The sequence below is a fragment of the Nothobranchius furzeri genome, chromosome 13 (assembly GCF_043380555.1).
Source record: "Nothobranchius furzeri strain GRZ-AD chromosome 13, NfurGRZ-RIMD1, whole genome shotgun sequence".
Taxonomy (NCBI): Eukaryota; Metazoa; Chordata; class Actinopteri; order Cyprinodontiformes; family Nothobranchiidae; genus Nothobranchius; species Nothobranchius furzeri.
This window is the reverse complement of record NC_091753.1, coordinates 30,013,071-30,031,793: the sequence shown is the minus strand read 5'-3', so window position 1 is coordinate 30,031,793 and position 18,723 is coordinate 30,013,071. Positions and strand designations below refer to the sequence as shown.

Genomic DNA, 18,723 nt, shown 5'->3' with positions numbered 1-18,723 from the left:
ACAAAGGATGAGAGGATGCATATCATGAAGTATTTATTCAAAGTCAGGAAGATGCATATCTTTATTATTCAAGGACATCTGTGGAGTTATGAGGTCACTTTTAGGTTTCCACTTATTAAAACAAGCTTTTTGGCTTCTTTTAAGTATTTTTTCCCCATTTTATTTATTCTGATGCAGTCTCCATCCCATAGACCATCCAGGACTTTAATGGTAGAGAATTTCTCTGTTTTCGTGCAGGAATGTCCGCGCCGGAGGCCACTGGCAGCTACCTGTAAAGTTTTCCTGGAAGCAAGGGCTTTTCCATTACATCTGAAGTCTTTGTTGGCCGTGCATTAAAAGAAAAAGCGATGGCCAATCATCAGTTTCATTTGTGCATTAAAGCAACAGCACCCAGCTGCTAATCACTCCCTTAATTCGCCCATTTCACTGCTGATATGGATTTGGATAGATTAAAAAAAAACTCAAACTTAAGGGGCTGCACTCCATTAAGAGGAAGTTGTGCTCCTGCAGCTGTAGGAGAAAACACCTTCATTCTCTCGTAAACAACTAGTGAAACGGTCGCGTTGCCAAAGACGGTTTTCTGCATTGAGAATTCAATTAAACCCGACCACATTAGAGAACTGAAGGGTAAATAACAACTTTATTAATTTTCTAGTTCAAACAACAAAAAGACAGTGGAGGGAAAAACATTGCACATTTTAAAATCTTATTGCATTTTGCACATCTCCTCCTCTTTGGGAGACAGAGGCCAGCACACCTCCTTTGGGTCATCTTCATCTCCTGCAGAGAACAAGAGAGATGCATTTCTAGAGAATCTAACTCGCTGATGTTGCAGAAACATTTTGTACAGAAGCTAATTTTTAGGCTTGTTTACAAACCTGCTGAGAGGCGTCGGCTTCAGCTTTAGCGTGCTTGTTGTTTTGTTTGTGTTTGCAGCTGCTCCTCGAGGTGCTGCACCTGATAAATAAGGAAGATTTCATTGTTTGTGCCTCTGAAAACTAACCAGGTGCAGCAGGACACCTACAGCGAATATGGAGGCGGAGATTTTAAATGTTCTGTTAATTATTTGAACCGACTTCATGTTTCAGCTCAGCGTCTCGTTCTTGCTGATGCCGGCTCCACTGCTCCTGCTGGCTGAGCTTTTCCTGAACGGCTGACATCTGGAATCAGACGGATGAAGGTGTCATTTAGAGTAGGGATGCACCGATACAGATACCAGTATCGGTAAAAGTTAACCGATACCAATGCAGTTGCTTGAAAATGGCTTCACTGTAACTTGTCATTTCTGTTCACCTAATATTTTAGTTTTGTGATGATTTCCACTCATATATTTTACTTTTCATCTACCTCACAGACTTTTCCTGTTGACAGCAGAGATGAAAATAAAATCTGTATTCCAAATCATTGCATTTTTTTGCGCGGTAGAAGTATCGGTATCGGTGAGTACTCAGATCCAAGTATCGGTTTGGAAAAAGGTGGTATCGTTGCATCCCTAATTTATAGAGTTGCTTTAAAGCCAAATCTAATCTTTATTCAGATAATTAGTGACCATGTTAGGTAAACATAACCAACCATGCGTATCCTGTCCTCCAGCTCCTCTCCGAGCTGCCTCTTCTCCACTCTCATGCCTTCCAGCGCCTCCTGCAGCTGATCCCGCTCCTCACTGAGAGACGAAACTCTGCTCAGCACCTCCTGCAACTCCTCCTTGAAGGTCTGCTGACTGGTTTCCTTCTCACAGAGCCGATTATCCCTCTCAGCATCAACGCCCCTCAGACTCTGCACCAGATCATTTATCTGTGGCTCCAACGAACCTTTAGACTTGAGCAAGACTCCTTCTCCTCCATCCGTTTCTCTGGATCAGACGTCACGCTCCTCTGTTCATAGAGCTCGTCTTGGGCGGTCTTTAGAAGCTCCTGTGTTGATGATACCTTAAAAACATTAAATATGAATCAAAGACGATTCCCCCAAAATGATCCCACACCACAACATCAGCACAGATCTTCCAGCCTCACCTTCTCCACCAGCTGCTGGTTCTGCTCAGTAAGAGTCTTTAGAGTTGTATTCAGCTCTCCTGTCTATGGGTGCTGAGGTAAACATCTTCAGGTTTAAAGCCCAACATGTGTAACACTTTCTAACACAAACCTCAGCTTGGAGCATCTCCGCCCTGTCCTCCAGCTCTTCTCTGAGTTGCTACTCCTCTCTCAGTCCTTCCAGCTCCTCCCGCAGCTGGTTGTTCTCCTCGCTGAGAGACAAACGCAGCTTCTCCATCTCCTCCAAGTGATTCCGACTGATAAGATTCTCAGACAGCAGATTGTCCCCCGCTGCTCCTACGGACTCCACCTCTGCAGTCAACACCTGAGTTTGAAAAAATGAACAAGTGAATTTAACCATTTCGTTCTGCTCTCACTGCTCCTTTATTTATTCTCCGAGCAGAAACCTGGATGATTCCTACTTTGACTCTGGACTTGAGAGACCGGACTCCCCTCTCTGCCTCGTTCTTCCTCCTCTCCAGCACTTCCATGTGAAGCTTCAGAGCTGTGAGCTCCTCCTGCAGGACTCTGCTCTTCTCCTCAGACACATCCAGGTTCTCCTGTTTCTCAGCAATCTGAAACAACAATTCCAAACCAAATCGTGAATAACTTGTGCTTAAAGGAGTAAAAGGGTTTAGGTTGAGGAAAGAAACTCACTAGCTTGACTTGGTCTTGCAGGTCAAACTTTAACCGACCCACCTCCTCTTTTGCGTTCCCTAACATCTTATCCAGCTGATCAATCAGGAGCACAGAGCAGGGGAACACAAACGGCCTTGTTCAGTGATCAAACAAAGAAAAACAAGGAACCCATTAGAGAGTTAAGAATAAAGAGGCTGAACCTGGAGTTGGCGATTCTCTTGGTTCTCCGTCAGCAGCTGTGGCTCAGAGGTGAGCTGCTGCTGCTGGAAGTCACACTGCATCTGTGCAAAGAAAACCTGGGCATTAACACACAACAGGCTTAAATGAGCCAATCAAAAATTATTTTCACTTTCACTAAAAAAAGGTACATTGAAAAAGCTTCAACACTTCAAATAGAACATTTTCTATTAGATTGAAATAAATTGAGTTCATTCAGCTGAAATTAGGTGTAACATGTAAGAATGACATCGTGTGGCTAAATGTGGGTACTGCAGCCCCTGATCACACTTTCTCACTGCCATTGCTCAGTTTCATGGCTGTTGCCGGTTACGATCAGCACCAGAAGACTCTAGAGGAGGAGCGAAGACGAGTCGTACTCAGTAAGTTGATAGGTAGATAAATGATGTCACTGTAATATCGACTTGTTGGCAACGGCGCCATCAAAAACACGAAGAGAACTGAAGATATGTAGCGGCAGACATGAAGCATCTTGGAGAATACCTCAGGGAACAAAGTCTAAAAATATAAATGTTCTATTCACCCGTGAGTGGAGGAGTGACAGGATAAGAGCAAGCGTTTTATTCTGGATTTAGAGGTGGCTAGCGCACAAAGAGGTGAAGAATAATGAGGGACTAATTCGTCTGTGTTAAATCGTCACTGAAATACAAAAAACGCAACAGTAAATGCACTATTTTGGAAAGGATACATGACAGGATATCCCAGAACAGCGCTACGCCCTCTGTTGTTCTGGCGGGGAATTGCTTTGCAACACTCCCCAGGAGACGGAGAAGTCTAAATGCAAAACGTCTCCGTCTGTGCGTGCGTCTCTCCCTCGTGGAGCTGACGGGGAAGTATAAATTAGCCTTTAGGGATACAAGAAATAACTTCTGGGTCACTCCCGTTTACTAGCTAGGGTCTGCCGTGTTTTGCCAGCCAGTGTGGAACTCCAAATGCCGGCGCTGCAGCGTTAGCTCGGCCCAGAATCGTAACCTCTTGGGCTCACGGATTGTAAACAAAAGCTACGTCCCTCTTTTGCATTTTTTGAAAGGTGAAAAATAAACAGCCTAAGAAAGTTAATCTGTTTCAATCGAACCTTTCTTCCAACATGACTGACACATTAGACTTTTGAAATTTCATAGTTGAATTCTAGACCTGGAGGTAATTTCAAAAAGCAGAATTCAGTCATTTGAATTAAGTCGGCAAAGCTACAATCAGATCCCCCTCTTTCAGGAATGACTTTTAGAAATCTGTAAAACATTTCATCTGCCAAGCCCATCCCACCATTCAGAATTGGCCAACAGCGTTAGACGTCCACTTGCATACAGATGTTAGAGTGTGTGTGTGTGTGTGTGTGAACGTTTGAGGACGTTAAATCAGGAGGAAGTTCATTTGGTTTCCGTGCTTTTTCAGACTCCAGGAGTTTGATCTGCTTTATCTGTTCCCGGTTTTCCTCCAGAGCCACCCTCAACTCCTCCTGATTCTCAATCATCTGTCAGACAGATCACCCATGTTAACGGTTGCGACAACAAAGGGCAGATTTAACATTTTCAAATGTAAAACTCACAATCTCTAGGTTTTCCCGCAGGTCATTTTTGAGCTCATCTCTTTCTGCAGTGAGCAGCTTCTCTGCCTCCTGCAGAGCCCGGTTTTCATCCCGTGTTCCCTGGAGCTCCTGGGATAGCTTTGATATCTGATGACATAAAAACCAGATAAGAGTCAGGATGCCGATCATGAGTGTACGTTTGTGAGCAGCTTCATCAGCATTCGACTCACGTGCTCCTGTAATTTACACTCGTTCTGCTCAGACGTTCTCATCAGATCAAAGATCTTCTGCTTCTGTTCTTCTTCTCTGGAGAGACTGCAGTAGAACGTCCGTCTCTGTGGCCTAAAATAAGAAATGTCAAAACCGTTTACTGTTTATGTCCTGGACAAAGCCTCCACTCCGTCACCCGTAGGTTTCCGAAGAGCTGAATGGGCGGGTACCACCACCACCATCTTGAAAGCGTTATACATCTCGTCACTCCCGGAAAACACAAAAATGGAGCTGAGAGCGGAGCTGTGAGGGTGGGAGCTGACGATTGACACCCAACAAACTCTGAGCCAATGTAGCTACGAGCTAACTGAAGCTAATGGGTGTGTTTAGCCGGAAAAGTGAGGTTGAGAGATTCTGCTACTCGCTGCCTTCTAGGCTGCAACCCTCAACATGAGCTCGAGGCTGATGCCTTCGCTTGTGCAAGCAGGAGGGCAAGCTGCTAACGTTAGCACTGAGCTACCTGTCAATCAATGGACATCCTAGTTATTCATAATTTTAAGCTTTAATTACATCTAAACAGATGAGATACAAAAGTCATGTTGTCATGGCTGCAGTCTTGACCTATTAAACCTAAAATGTTTTTTGAACCAGGCTGTAAACATGTTTTTCTGCTGTGAAGCTGGCTTCTTTAACATGGGGGTCGAAGAGTCACCTTGTCCACAAGTGTCTGCAGCTCCATTCTCAGCTGGTCTCTTTCTGCACTCAGAGACATTATGGTGGAACTCAGCTTTTCAGACTCGTCTGCAGAGCTCTGAGCAGAACCACGCAGTTCCGACAGAAGAACCTCCTTCTCTGCATGCTCCCACTCAAGCATTTCTCTCCGTTGCTTTATCTATAAATACAGATTTTAAATTGACAGCAGTTTAGATATCTGACGTCTTTCAAGGCCAGTCAAGTCCCGATCCAGGAGAAGCCATGGCTCTAGCATTACCTCCAAGTCTCGTTCTTGAAGGAAAACAACAAGCGGACTCCTCTCTTCCTCGGACCGCTCCTGCCCTGGGCGGAGTGAATCCAGCTGCTGCCTCAGCTCTTCCTCCTCCTGAGCAGAAACGCTGAGATCTGCTTGAATTTTCTGAATCTCCTCGCTGAACTGCTGGGCCTCCAGCTCACTCCGAGTTTGACCTGAGAGCAGGCCGTCCCTCTCGGTTTTAACACACTGCAACTCCTCAGTCAGGTCACAAACCTGGAACCCGGAAGAATCAAGATGGTTTGATGGAATTAGTGAAGTAGCCTGTTCTTCCTGACATCACCTGTAGAGGGCGCTTGTAGTGCTTACCTGTTTTGTCAAGTCATCCACCTGATCTGGAAGAGTCTTAAATGAAGCCAGCATCTGGAGCTCAGCTCAGAGAGTCTCCTCTGCTTCACGTGAAGCCGTCAGCTCCTTCTCCAGACGGATCACAGTTCTCTCCAGGTCCAGACTGTCAATCAGACCTGTGGACAGGGCGAAAAAAAACCCAACAACCTCATTTTAAAAACTTCATGACTTCCCTTTTCAAGTCAGGTTATGAATTACCATCAAAAATATGAAGTTACTTTTGGGGACGTTGCCATCGAGCAGAGTGGTGAGCTTGGAGTTTTCGTCAAAAGCAATGTTCAGCTCCTTCTGGAGATCACTGCATCTTTTAGTAGCGAGATTTCGCTGTCTCAAGTTCTAAAAGCAGACCATTCATCTCAGACTCCATTTTCTCCTGTTTGGCAGTTTGGTAAAAATAAAATAATAATAAAAATTAATGAAAAAAAAAAGAGGTACAAATCTGGTTACAGTGGGTGTAACAATATCCAAATCTCACAATATGATACCGTCACGATATTGTGAGGAGGTTCACGATAATGAGACTAAAAAAATGGTTTGACCGGTCATTGGTAAATTTACCATTAACGTTACTTTTTTAAATTTAAATCTTTTTTATTTTACATTCTTGATCACTTTTGTACTCCTGCCATCTGTCTGAGTTGTAGCTACACAAAAATGTCCCCACTGCGGGACCAATAGTCTTATCTTGTAATTATGACATTCTGAACAGCCTGAAAAGCCAGTGCTAAAGCGCAAAATTCAAGAAACAACTCAATATATACTTAGAAAAGAAAAGACAACCCACATACAAGAGCCAAAATACCATACCTAACACAACATGCCACCCAGCTACTGGTGCAATCTACTGTCATCTCCCGCCTCGATTACTGCAATGCTCTTCTAACTGGTCTTCCAGGCTGTACTGTGAGACCTCTTCAAATGGTCCAGAACGCAGCGGCGCGTCTGGTCTTCAATCAGCCAAAAAGAGCACACGTCCCCTCTGTTCATTGAGCTCCAGTGGCTACCGCTAGCAGCACACATCAAATTCAAATTGCTAACACTAGCATACAAAGTCCTGAATCCTCTTGCAAAGGCTTACGTCTCGGCCCGGCCGCTCCGGTCATCACAGGATCGTCGGCTAGCAGTGCCTACACCACGCTCAGGACAATCCAGACTCTTCTCATGCATCGTTCCACAAATGTGGAATGACCTTCCAAGCACTACAAGAACAGGAGTTTCCTTTTCAATTTTCAAGAAACTCCTGAAGACCCTGCTCTTCAGAGAGCATCTTCTTAACTAGCACCCTCCCTGCACCCGTCCCCCCTCTCTACTGTCCACTCCTTGTTCCCTCCTCCCCATGACTGATGTCATGTTGTTGTTGTTATTGTTGTTGTTAGCCTCAAGGGCAATATGCAGATTATCACTTGTAAGTCGCTTTGGACAAAAGCGTCTGCTAAATACATAAATATAAACATAAATAAAGACATAATAACCCACTCAATAAATAATAATACGCAGGCACTACAAAACTGCCTGGTCATTGATAGTCGGTAATAAAAATACCCAGGCATCACCAAACAGAAAAAGGTTTGGAAGGTAAGCAACAATAAGCCTCTTCTAGTTTATAGAGTTCAGTTGAAGTTGTTTTTAAAAGAAAGTTTAACATGTCAACATTTAAGCGAAGGAGGGCGACTGAACAGGTAATGCCCTCTGCTGTTGAAAATACCCTTTCATTAGGTACTGAGTAGGGCTGGATGATATGGCCTAACCTGAGTGAAGTTGGCCCCCCCACCTTCTTCAAATCCAACAAAAGTGGTATCAAACATTTGTATCAAACGAAAATTTTTGCAGCACAAACCAGCACAAACGTAGCACAGTTGATTGACATCAATTTTGTTCGATTTGGGTGATGTGGGGGGGCTGGTTGTCCTTTTGATCTTTACATTTTCATTAACATCTCTAAAACAGAAGCAGCACAAACGACAATTTTAGCAGCACAAACGTAGCACAGTTGATTGACACCAGTTTTGTTTGATTCCATTAATGTGAAAAGGCTGGTTGACCTCTGATGACCTCCAGAAATTTTTATTAATATCTTTGAAATGATAGTAGCACAAACGAAAATTTTTGCAGCACAAACGTTTGATACCATTTTTGAAGAAGGTGGGGGGGCCGACTTCACTCAGGTTATGGCCTAACATCAATATCACGATATACTGAGGATTTCACCTGGATAACGATAAATGGATGATAACTACAGGTATGCACAGAAACATAGTTGTCCACTAGATGGGGCTGTCACGTGTATTGCTGAGTCACATTTTTAGTGACTCAAGGTGGTGCAGCTTCTTAAAAGGACATGAACGTTGCCAACCTACACAGTTTAATTTTTTCATCATCAAATTTATTGACATGGGAAATATTACCTCGATAAGTCAGAAATTTCGATGACTATAAATTTGATTTATTGCCCAGCCCTAGTACTGAGGTAGCTGGTATACAAAGATACATCTTGGCTAATGATGACAGCTTCTAAAAGTGACAATAACAAAACACAGGAGTGACCTCACTTACATTTGACTCTTCCAAACTCATGTTTTCGCTCTGGAGGAATGCCCATTCCTTCTTCGTATCCCTGCTCACCCCCTCTGCATCATCCAGAGAGCGACGCAGCTTGGCGACCTCCTGCACCAAGTCCTTACCGCTCTGCAGAGATCAGACGGTGAAACAACTCAGCAGCAGCTCAGTGGAAAACTTCAGAGCTTCCAAACCGTTAGAGGTGTGAGACAACTGGGCAAGCATCACAGTTCATCAACAACTAAAGTAAATAACAAACGTACCATCTTTTGAAGCTCTTCAGCAAATTCTGTTTTCTTTAGTCAGCTCCTCAAACAAGAACAAGCCTGAAGTTTGTTTTGAAGCAACAAACCAAACAAAACAAACACAAAAAAAAGGTTACGGCTTCATCTTTTAACCCTGGATAACGCAACAACTCAACCATGAGGGCATGTGAGTTGTCCACCTGTGGTCGGACCACTCCAGAACCATGACCGTAGTTTTTATGAGCAGGACGTGTGATCATCAGCTTACCTGAAGCTCGAGGCGCTGTGCTTCAGATGATTTAACGGCTTCCTTCAGGCTACAGATTTCACTGCGTTACTCGGTCTGAAAACCCCCACCAAAAATATAAACAGTTCAAATATAAAAGCACATTTTGATAACATTAATCCTAATTTCTACCTGTTATTATAAAGGATTAAAGGCCTGGTTTGTTTTGTACTGATTTTTACCTCCAGTTCCTTGTTGATCTTCCCCTCCAGTGACTCAAACTCGTCCAGGTCGTTGATCTCCTTCAGCTCCTGCGACAGAGCAGCATTCTCTTTCTCCAGGTGCTGCGTTTGCTCCATGAACATCCCCAGCTCCTGTTTCAGGTAGTCCCTCTCAGCCATGGACGTAATTTTGGGGGGGGGACAGGGGGGACATGCCCCCCCCACTTTTTCCAAAGTCAAGTTTTGACCCCTGCACTTTTTACCATCCAAAAACAACATTACGCTATATTAAATTGACACTAGTTGAGCTCTAGGACCAAGCGGAAAACAACTGTTTGTGTTGAAGCCTGTTTCCCATTAGAGCTTACTGTAAAGATTACCCTCACCCCCCACCCCCCACTCCGTGTCCCCCCCCACTTCTTAAGTGAAAATTACGTCCATGCTCTCAGCTATGATCTGGTCCGAAAAAGCACACATTCTTCGGGATTTGAATGGATTTAGTGTGGGTTTATTTTAAGAAAAGCTTCTTCCTTACCTTCTCTGTAGCCAAAGTTTCACTCAGCTGAATGGTTTCTGCAAATTCCCTCCCCATCTGGGAAAAAACACCTTTCAGTCAACGCTGAATTCCAAAGCTAGAGAGGTAGAATTCATTTAAACGCAGCCGACCTGTTTAGCATCAGCTTGGCTCTGCTCCTGCTGCTGCCACTCCAGGTCGGCCAACTTCTGCTCTCCATTTTCTCCGCTGCTTCATGTTTCTGCAGAGCTTCTGATTGACGCCAGGGACACACCGGCCGCGGAAGCGAATCGCTCACGAAATTCGGCCGCTCCTCAGTTCAGATCAGACGCGCTCCAGTCGAGGTGCGCCTCGGCTCAGCTGTAGTTTTTCTTTTAACCACTTGGTGTCCTCCATTTCCTCTCTGCCTTTTCCTCCACGTTTGTGTGCTTGTGTGTGTGTGTGTGTGTGTGTGTGTGTGTGTGTACCTATGGTATGAACCAGTTGTTTCTGCCAGTTGTATCCTAGCATTTCTTCCGAAATGGGTAAGTAAATAACCATGTTTTTATTCTTCAACAAAGCTTGTCGTTTGTACAATAAAAATTCTCTTCCTGTTTCTCAGTGCCATTCATCCGGGGGAGAGTCGTTGTCCTGTATCTCTGGTTGCGCATGTATTGCCAAAGAAGAAATAAAAGACTGTGGGTCCACCCAATAAACAAAAAAAGAAAAACACATGGAGTATTTCATACTCTTGTGGCGGAATTGTTTATGGACAGTGATCGCCACATGAAATACTTCAGGATGTCTGCAGAACAGATGGATCGTATTCTGTCCTTGATAGGACCAGATCTCACAAAACAAAACACTAATTTCAGGGAATCAATCGAGCCAAAACAACGACTTGCTGTAACACTGAGGTAAAGTAAAAAATACATAATCACTGTCAGTCTATAATCTAACCCTTTCTGGCTATTTCTTTTTGTCCTGTGATGATCATTTTGCTATCTAAATTTAATTTTATTTTTTACAGCTACATACTGTCACAAATCAGATCTTTCATTTTCATAATTAGGGCTGCACAATATATCGAAAAATTATCGTCATCGCGATAAAAGGACGTGCGATAGGCCCATCGCAAAACACGGCAAAAACAGCGATAAATGTTTGGTTCAAACATTTCCATCCGTGTCATACATCAGCTTTTTGTAAACCAGCTGTTTTTTACGCGGAAGTATTATTTGACCAATCAAATGTAGCCCTTTTGAATCAGATGGTTCCCTTCACGTATGCCTGCCCCCTACATAGACCCTTTTGGAAAGCAACACCCGAACAGTTTGCGGCGCCGTTCCCTTGTTCGTCATGCTGGCTCAGAGCAGCGAACGCACTTTGTGCTGAGGTTTCTGGAATCAGCGCTGCTTTCAAATATGAACGTGACTCCGCTCGGTGTCGTTAATCATTTTTACCGGGCTGACTCCGACACGTGCCAGTGAACCAACCCACCTTCATGTCGCTAGTGTTAGCCCCAGGCTCCGGTTAGCTTCCAGCTAAAAGGCTACAGCACTCTCCTCCCAGTCCCACCCTGCTAAATAATAATAATAATATAATAATAATCATAATAGCCTTTATTGTCATTGTACAGGATACAACGAAATTGGAGTGCCACTCCCTTGGTGCACAATACAATAATACCTCTAAATATAAAGGTCCCCTAAAACAAAACAATAGTAAGTAACAAAACAATAGTAAGTAACAAGATAATAGTAAGTAATATATGCCGACTAGCACCCTATTTACATAATAGCAGCTACCATATCATGTAAAAAAAATGGCATGGAGGGCCAAAAAGAGGGCCTGGAAAAGTTCCCCCACACATCAAAGTGATTTTTCCTTTATGAGCTTTTATAACCTTGTTAATCAGGATAGTTGATTTGCTGCTGCACATAAACTGTCAGTCAGAAGCTCTGCTAGCCGGTTATCTTAGTTCAATTTGTTAGCTTGTTATCAGAATCATAGTTGCAGTTTCATCATCTGAGCTGCTTTTTAAGATCTAGGTAAACTTGTTCAATTTGGGGTTAAAAACAAACGTTTTCACATATTTTCCATGTAGTTTTTTTTGCCAGTTCCTCTTCTGACAATTGTTTTTCTCTCACCCTCAGAAAATCTTAATATTCTCCTAGTTTGGCCCAGCACAGATCACTTCCCAACTGCAGCAACAGCCTTATATCATAACCACATAAGTGGAGAAAATGCTCAGTAGCAATGAGAGAATTTGCTGTTGCATGTAAGTGATGTTAACTATTATTTAACATTTAAAGTAATTTTCAGATTTTTTTATTTATTCAGAAACCCTGGTAAGGGATCTTTTTCTGTATTTGGAGCATCAGAAAAAGTTTTATGGTGGAGGTGACGTTTTAAAGTCACTGAGAAACTGCATGCATGCAGTTTGTTGTTTTGCTGCTAATACAGTAGCAGGTGCAGCTGCATATTTTTGCAATAAAAATGTTATGTTCTAATGGAATTCATGCATTAGTTTTTGTTTGCTTTGAGCCCAGAGCAGACATCACACGCCAGACGACATCAACACTGCATACTTTAGTATATCCAATCCAATTTTATTTATAAAGCGCATTCACAAGGCATTACAACCAAACAAGGCGCTGCCTTGCCTATTTGTTCATTTATCGTGAGTAATATCGATATCACAATATCGATATCACTGTTATCGAATATCGCAGGTTTTCCTAATATCGTGCAGCCCTATTCATAATGGATACGTGTATTCATGAGAAAGTCTTCAAGAAATTATTCAAATGTTCAAGTAAATACAGAAATGTGTAATTCTTATTATTGTGACAATTTTTAATTTGTACTTTTAATAGTTTTATCTAAAAACAACCTGTAAGTGACATGAGATGTAAAGCAGAAAGGAATTTTTCAAACCTGATGTTTATTTTTTATTTTTGTTTAAACAGCAAACTCTCTTAAACATTTAGTAAACCAAAGGAAACATGCATTTATAAACATAGTATTGTTCTCCTTGAAAAGTTAAAATAAAAACTCCACAACAAATTACAGTCAATTTTCTTTAAAAACAAAGCTCACTTTTTGTATCCACATTGTGGTGCACTTATTGGAACTTTAACAAGTAACTACTTATTTGTAAATAAGATAACAATAAAAATAAAAAAGGTCAAGGCTTTCAAAATCACTTAAATATTTAGAGGTGTTCCAGTATTTTAAATGTTTTAATACTATAGAATAATAAAAAAAAAGCTGTAACACACACAAACAAAGAAAATGTAGGACTTTGGAGTAATTGTTATGGAAAAACTCAACTACTCAAGTGTTGTAGATGGTGTGGGTGAGGAGCGGCCCTCTAGTTCCTCCAGCATCGAAGTGGGCCTTTTCACACCCCTTTGTTGTGAAGGACTTTGCAATGGGGTGTATTGCTGAGCCTGCTGAGCTAGTGTTGGCGGGGGTTGGGTTGGTTCACCATATGTTGATGGGGAAGGGATAGGTTGGTTTATCTCCTGCAATTGTCTTTCTAAATTTTGCATACATTGTTCTATCTGCATTCTGGCAAATGTTTTAAATTGGCGGGGCATTGCATTAAACCTTGGAACAAGGCTGAGGGCGTAATAATACATCTCATCTTTTTCTTCAGGGACACATGGAGAGACTGTTGTGACATCTTTTGTTAAATAATGAAGCAGTTGTTGTTCAGTAAGACCTGGACTTGTTCCTTTTTTTTTGGAATGTTTTCTTCCTTGGATTTCAGTGGCAGTTCCTTTAGATAATGCCTGGACTCTGGGGTGTGATGGGGGAAAGGCATGTGTTGAAGGCCCTGTCTCTACTTGATATGTTAATGGAGATGCAGATCTCTGTGGGGGAGTACCAGTCGGAGTCGCAGGCATGGAAATTTGCGAAGATGGTGCCGTGTCGTCACAGCTTAGTTCTGCTGCAGGTCCTTCACTGTCATCCACTGAAGGCAATGTATTTTTGGAACTATGAAGGAATATACAAACGTAATGTTATGAAAGGATAGAAGTAACATAGAAATGCATTTAAAAAATTCTAATTTTGAGCTTTAAAGTAAACATTGCCATGCATTATAACAAATACACTGTTTAAAAAAATCTAACCTGGGTTGCATATGTGAGAGCAGAAACGACATGGAACTGCTATATTTCCAATCTTTCTGACTTCCACCTGAAGATCCACTCGGGGCAGTTTTGTGTTTTACAAAACTGTCCAGTAATTGCTTCCATCTCTTCTTGCACTCTTCCACTATGAAGCAGTAAAACAAAAATAAATAAATAACTGGAGAACAAAAACTAAATAACTTGCTTCACATTAGCTATACTGTTGTAAACAAATTGCATTAGGAATGACTGTAAAGGTTTTGGATATATATAACTTTGTTTTGAAATAAAAACTAGCAATCAAGTCAGGTGACTGTCCAGAAATATAGTTACAGATTTTGAAAGTTAATATTTGTAACTTAAATATGATGTCATTTATTTTCACAGATTCCTTGCAACAGGCGAAACATTTTCCAGCCTGGCATTCCAGTACAGGCTAGGGAAAAGCACCGTAGCCAACTCAGTGCACATGACCTGCCAGGCAATCGAGAAGCGGATGAAACGCAGCGAGTTTACGCTTTTCTCAGAGGAAATGTGGAGAGATGTAGCCTCTGCATTCTGGAAAGAATGGAACTTTCCGAACTGCATCGGAGCCATTGATGGAAAACACATAACCATAGCAGCACCCCCACATAGTGGAAGTGTGTTCTTCAACTACAAAAAAACATTTTCGATGATTTTGCTTGCACTGGTAGATGCCCACTACCGCTTCATCTACGTCCAGGTGGGGGACTACGGACGGGCAAGTGATGGGGGCGTCTACAGTGGATCACAGTTGGGGATTGGCATGGAAACAAAACACTCCATGTTCCAGCCGACTGTCCTCTGCCTGGAGCAGAACAACAACTGCCACTCCCATACACCATGGATGGAGATGCAGCCTTCCCTTTGAAGACTTGATGAGGCCACCATACCCAGGAACACGACTTCCACCATGGCAAAAGGTCTTCAACTACAGACTATCTAGGGCCAGAATGGTGGTGGAATGTGCATTTCGCATTCTTGCTGCAAGGTGGAGAGTTCTCTACACACGGATTACGATGACACCAGAGAATGCAGATGCTGTAATACCGGCAGCGTGCATCCTGCATAACAACCTGCTCAACCCAGCAGACAAGAGATTTTTGGATGAAGCACAAGAGCAGGGGGAACACCTCCAGGATGCTAGGAACATGGGTGGCAACAGAGGCTACAGGGATGCTTACAACATCCGTGAGAAATTTGCAGCATTTTTCCTTTCTCCTGAGGGCAGTGTGTCCTGGCAGGATAGGAGGCTGTGAGAGAAATAAATACAGCTACAGGGACATTGTGTAATCTGGCCTTTCCTTTTTTTCTCTTAATGTTGGCCTGCATTTCATCTGTTTTCCACAAATAAAAGTGAGTGAAAAATGTAATTGTAGAATTTATTCAACATTTACATTTCTTTATTGATTTCACTAGAGATTTAATTACTCCTCTAAAAGAATTATGACAGAATATTTATTGATGACTGCTAAAAATTTTTTTGGAGGACTAGCTCAAACAGTGGGTTATGTTATGATCTAATTGGTTAGAAATAAGGTATAAAGTATGAACTGATTTGAAAAAACAAAATTAATTAAAAAAATCAAGAAGGTCACATTAAATGTTTTTTAAATATGAGGGCTTAAATAAATAAATTATTAGGGATATTTATATTTGGAAAAAGCTATCATAGTACATTTTTTATCTGACAATACTACAATCTTTTGATTTCACAACATGTGTAGCACAGGGTAATTTTTTGTATTTTATTTTCATTTAAGCAAGGGATTTAGTGTTTTTTTAAGATAAATAAGTATATTAAAGGGCAGCATTGCGTACTTAACTTGATTTAATGCAGTAAAATAGTGCATTTTTAGGTATGTTATGTTATAGGTAGATGCACTACAAATGCAAGTGTAAATGATTTGTCTTAGAACTTGTGGAACACCTATATATTTTAAAAAAAGGGAAATACTTACTTGTAGATTCTACAGCTGTTGCCACAGCCTCCCAACAATTGTCCTTTCTGCTGTTGTCTTTGTAGAAAGGGTGTTGGGGGTCGTACAGCTCCTTGTGTTTCTCAACCTCCATAATTAATTTAAAGTCATCCATCTTAACTGCTCACCTCAGACTTTCTGCCTCTCTGTCCTGTTTGCTCCGGAAAAAAAAGACACCCAAAACCACACCCCCTTCACGTGGTCACACCAGGCCCCCACAATGCAGCTCTGAAATTGAGTCAAACCCGGAAGTGAAATAAACTGCAATTCCACCCTCATCCGCTGGGGGCTGGTGTCAGATGTGAGCAAATCCTCATTGACTCCCATGTTAAAAATACCAATTTCACAGCAAAAATAAACATGTTTACAGCCTGGTACCAAAACATGTTTTTGGTTTAAATTATCTAGTTTACACTCATGACAACTCTGAGGGGGGCAAATTTTTTCTCACTCTTCTGTTTAAGTGTATTTAAAGCCTAAAATTCTGTAGAATTAATGAGCATCCGACCCACGTGACCGCAGAGCTAGCTCAGTGGAAAGGCCTCAGTAGAGCCTCGGTCTGGCTTGGAAACTGCTCCGGGATTTTGAGTCTCTGTGTTTGTGTATTCTTTTTTGGATATTATTTGTGCAATTGTTGGACAAAAAGACTTGCTGTGGCATTAATTGAACTAATAGAGCGTCCAAGGAGTCTCCACTTCATTTTTTTCGGTAAGTAAAATTATATTTATGTATTTTAGGTCACTGCCGAGCTGAGCTTAGATTTTAACATGTACTGTTTAACCATGAAATTTAAATGTAATAGGGTAAAACCCAGTGCATTTAACATAATGCTGCACTTTAGAAAATGGGTTGAAATATAACATGTTGGTGGAGCTGGGTTCCGTTCCGACTATTGGCTTGTGGAGCTCTCGGGAGACCGATATTTTCAACCCTTATCCCCTCCCCGCAGCCCGGTCCATCTCTGTCTGATTGCGGCTTCTGTTTGCTGCGCCCAGGCTGACGGCTGGTTCTCCCAGCTGCTCGGCGCATCTGTCTGATCGCGCCGAGCTGCATGAGTTAAACAATATTAACATAAAGGTGAGACGTGTCATAAAATTAAATATATCAAAAAGCCTCTTTAATGTGTTAAATAGGAAAGTCCTGTGAGTTTGTTAAATTTTGAATGAAATCTCTAAGTTAAAGGGACTTTACGGAGTTTTGAATTTTTATGCTCGCGATTGCCCCCTCAGGCCAAAAGCGTAACGGTAGCTTCAATAGTAGGCTCGTGCACGAGGCACGCATGCTGTACGTGCACACTCCTTAATGAAAATAACAGCTGAGACAGTCCCTTGTGTGTGTGTGGTGTGTATGTGTGTGGCCCGGAGGACAGAGGACAGGAGAACGTGCAGCTAATTAATTAAATAATTTGGTTCTGAACCTTTCTCTTCAGCACAGCCGACAAAGGTTTAAGATGGGTCAGTCCTCCTGCATGCTCAGATCATTCCCTTCCCTTGCTTGAAAAATTGTTCCAAAATGAAAGTTGGACCCACATCTTTTTTTATCTGTGAATTCAATGCCGTTCGGCGAGTCTCAAATAAAAATTTGAGCATCTTACTGTAAAAAAAATACCATTGGTGTAAAAAATAAACTAAACATACTATTCACATCGAGAATCGAACCCAGGTCTCTTGCACGAGAATCCATCGTCTTATTAGATGAGCTAAGGCACCAGTGACGTCTTTTGTATCTGTAATATTTATATCCTTGATGACAGCTGAAACAACGTTCGGAGAACGGTTTGGAGCGAAAATGGCTATTTTGTTGCTAATTTGCAGGAAATATTTAGAAGAAAGTAGCTAAGGGTCCTCAGAAATGTAGCTAGGATCATCACTAGGCGTTAGGAACAGCGACAAAGTCGCTGAGTTGGCACTACCTCACTCTCTGCTGCTAAAGCTACGGATAGCAAATGCTACTGGCGATGCCTGAGCGTGAACGCACATGAAGCAGCCTGCTCGACCCGAGCAGCTCTCTTTTTCTGTGATTTTATAGAAAAACAGGCAATCACAGTAAAAATGCCAGGGCTCATTCTACAGGACCAGGGCATTGTAGGAGAATGTATGAAGAAGAAATTTATTATTTCTATACATGTTTTGGCTGTCAAACTTCCATAATGCCCCTTTAAAGGGGAACCCAATAGAGTTTTAGGACAAAAAAGTGATAGGAATTTGGCAAAAACTGACCAATCCCATTCAATTCAATGGGAACATTTACGCAGGAAAAGCTTAATAGCTCGAAAAATTTTAAAGATATCAATGCCAAAAGTAATGGCCGGAAAGAGCTTAACGAGCTGAACGTTTTGATATAAAATTGGTGAAATCGTTAAAAATTTGAAGGAGTTGAAAAGGTTCAAAAAGTGTACGGAAGCAGAATAAGAATAAAAAAAAAACAGGAAAACATTCAAATAATAAAGATAAACAGGAAAGCAATAGTTTGAAACAGCGTTCAAACAATTTTTAACATTCAAGTGCGTTTTGTGTAGAAACAGAATGGTTAATGGTTAGCCAGCTAGCTTTGGGTAGCGTATTCATATTACAAACTTACCTGGAAACAAACGGGCGGATTCGCACGAAAACTTTAACAGCTGATTCTTCAGTGATTTTCTGCTTTACCGAAAGGAACCACTAAACTAAGATATTTCTAATAGACTTCAAAAACATTAAATAAGCCGAACACTGCCCTATCGACGACTTGTACAGGAATATTTTCAAAAATCTGCTGCTGTTTGTATGGGGGTAACGTCATCACGTGAGCAGGTCTATGCGCAGGGGTGGTTGGTAAGTGAAAA

The 18,723-nt window shown here is 41.9% G+C and overlaps 2 protein-coding genes across 10 annotated transcripts; both read right to left on the bottom strand.

Annotated features, from left to right (window-relative positions):
• Positions 1–621: 621 nt before the first annotated feature.
• Positions 622–4,195, bottom strand: LOC107380522 (outer kinetochore KNL1 complex subunit ZWINT). Of its 7 annotated transcripts, none has more exons than XR_008563661.2 (7): positions 2,143–2,290; positions 2,013–2,075; positions 1,812–1,928; positions 1,573–1,728; positions 1,025–1,160; positions 879–957; positions 622–780 (listed from the first exon to the last, which is right to left on the bottom strand). XR_008563661.2 is itself a non-coding variant. In XM_070543487.1 (7 exons), the coding sequence occupies exons 1-6, from the start codon at positions 2,155–2,157 to the stop codon at positions 904–906; spliced, it is 489 nt and encodes a 162-aa protein (XP_070399588.1). In that variant the 5' UTR covers positions 2,158–2,290; the 3' UTR covers positions 622–780; positions 879–903. The 7 variants fall into 7 exon arrangements, 3 of the variants coding, with proteins under 3 accessions (XP_070399588.1, XP_070399590.1, XP_070399589.1); XM_070543487.1 differs by having other exon boundaries at positions 1,077–1,160; XM_070543489.1 differs by lacking the exon at positions 2,013–2,075 and having other exon boundaries at positions 1,077–1,160.
• Positions 4,196–4,452: 257 nt separating this feature from the next.
• On the bottom strand, positions 4,453–18,692 carry LOC107380526 (uncharacterized). Of its 3 annotated transcripts, XM_070543482.1 has the most exons (13): positions 18,480–18,692; positions 13,900–14,044; positions 9,800–13,762; positions 9,286–9,417; positions 9,086–9,160; positions 8,836–8,898; positions 8,570–8,701; positions 6,235–6,389; positions 5,978–6,132; positions 5,633–5,884; positions 5,354–5,533; positions 4,662–4,773; positions 4,453–4,578 (listed from the first exon to the last, which is right to left on the bottom strand). In XM_070543482.1, the coding sequence occupies exons 9-12, from the start codon at positions 6,029–6,031 to the stop codon at positions 4,708–4,710; spliced, it is 552 nt and encodes a 183-aa protein (XP_070399583.1). In that variant the 5' UTR covers positions 6,032–6,132; positions 6,235–6,389; positions 8,570–8,701; positions 8,836–8,898; positions 9,086–9,160; positions 9,286–9,417; positions 9,800–13,762; positions 13,900–14,044; positions 18,480–18,692; the 3' UTR covers positions 4,453–4,578; positions 4,662–4,707. The 3 variants fall into 3 exon arrangements, with proteins under 3 accessions (XP_070399583.1, XP_070399584.1, XP_070399582.1); XM_070543483.1 differs by lacking the exons at positions 9,800–13,762; positions 13,900–14,044; positions 18,480–18,692 and having other exon boundaries at positions 9,286–9,662; XM_070543481.1 differs by lacking the exons at positions 4,453–4,578; positions 4,662–4,773; positions 5,354–5,533; ... (6 more) ...; positions 9,286–9,417; positions 18,480–18,692 and adding an exon at positions 15,882–18,473 and having other exon boundaries at positions 12,699–13,762.
• Between the last annotated feature and the right edge of the window lie 31 nt (positions 18,693–18,723).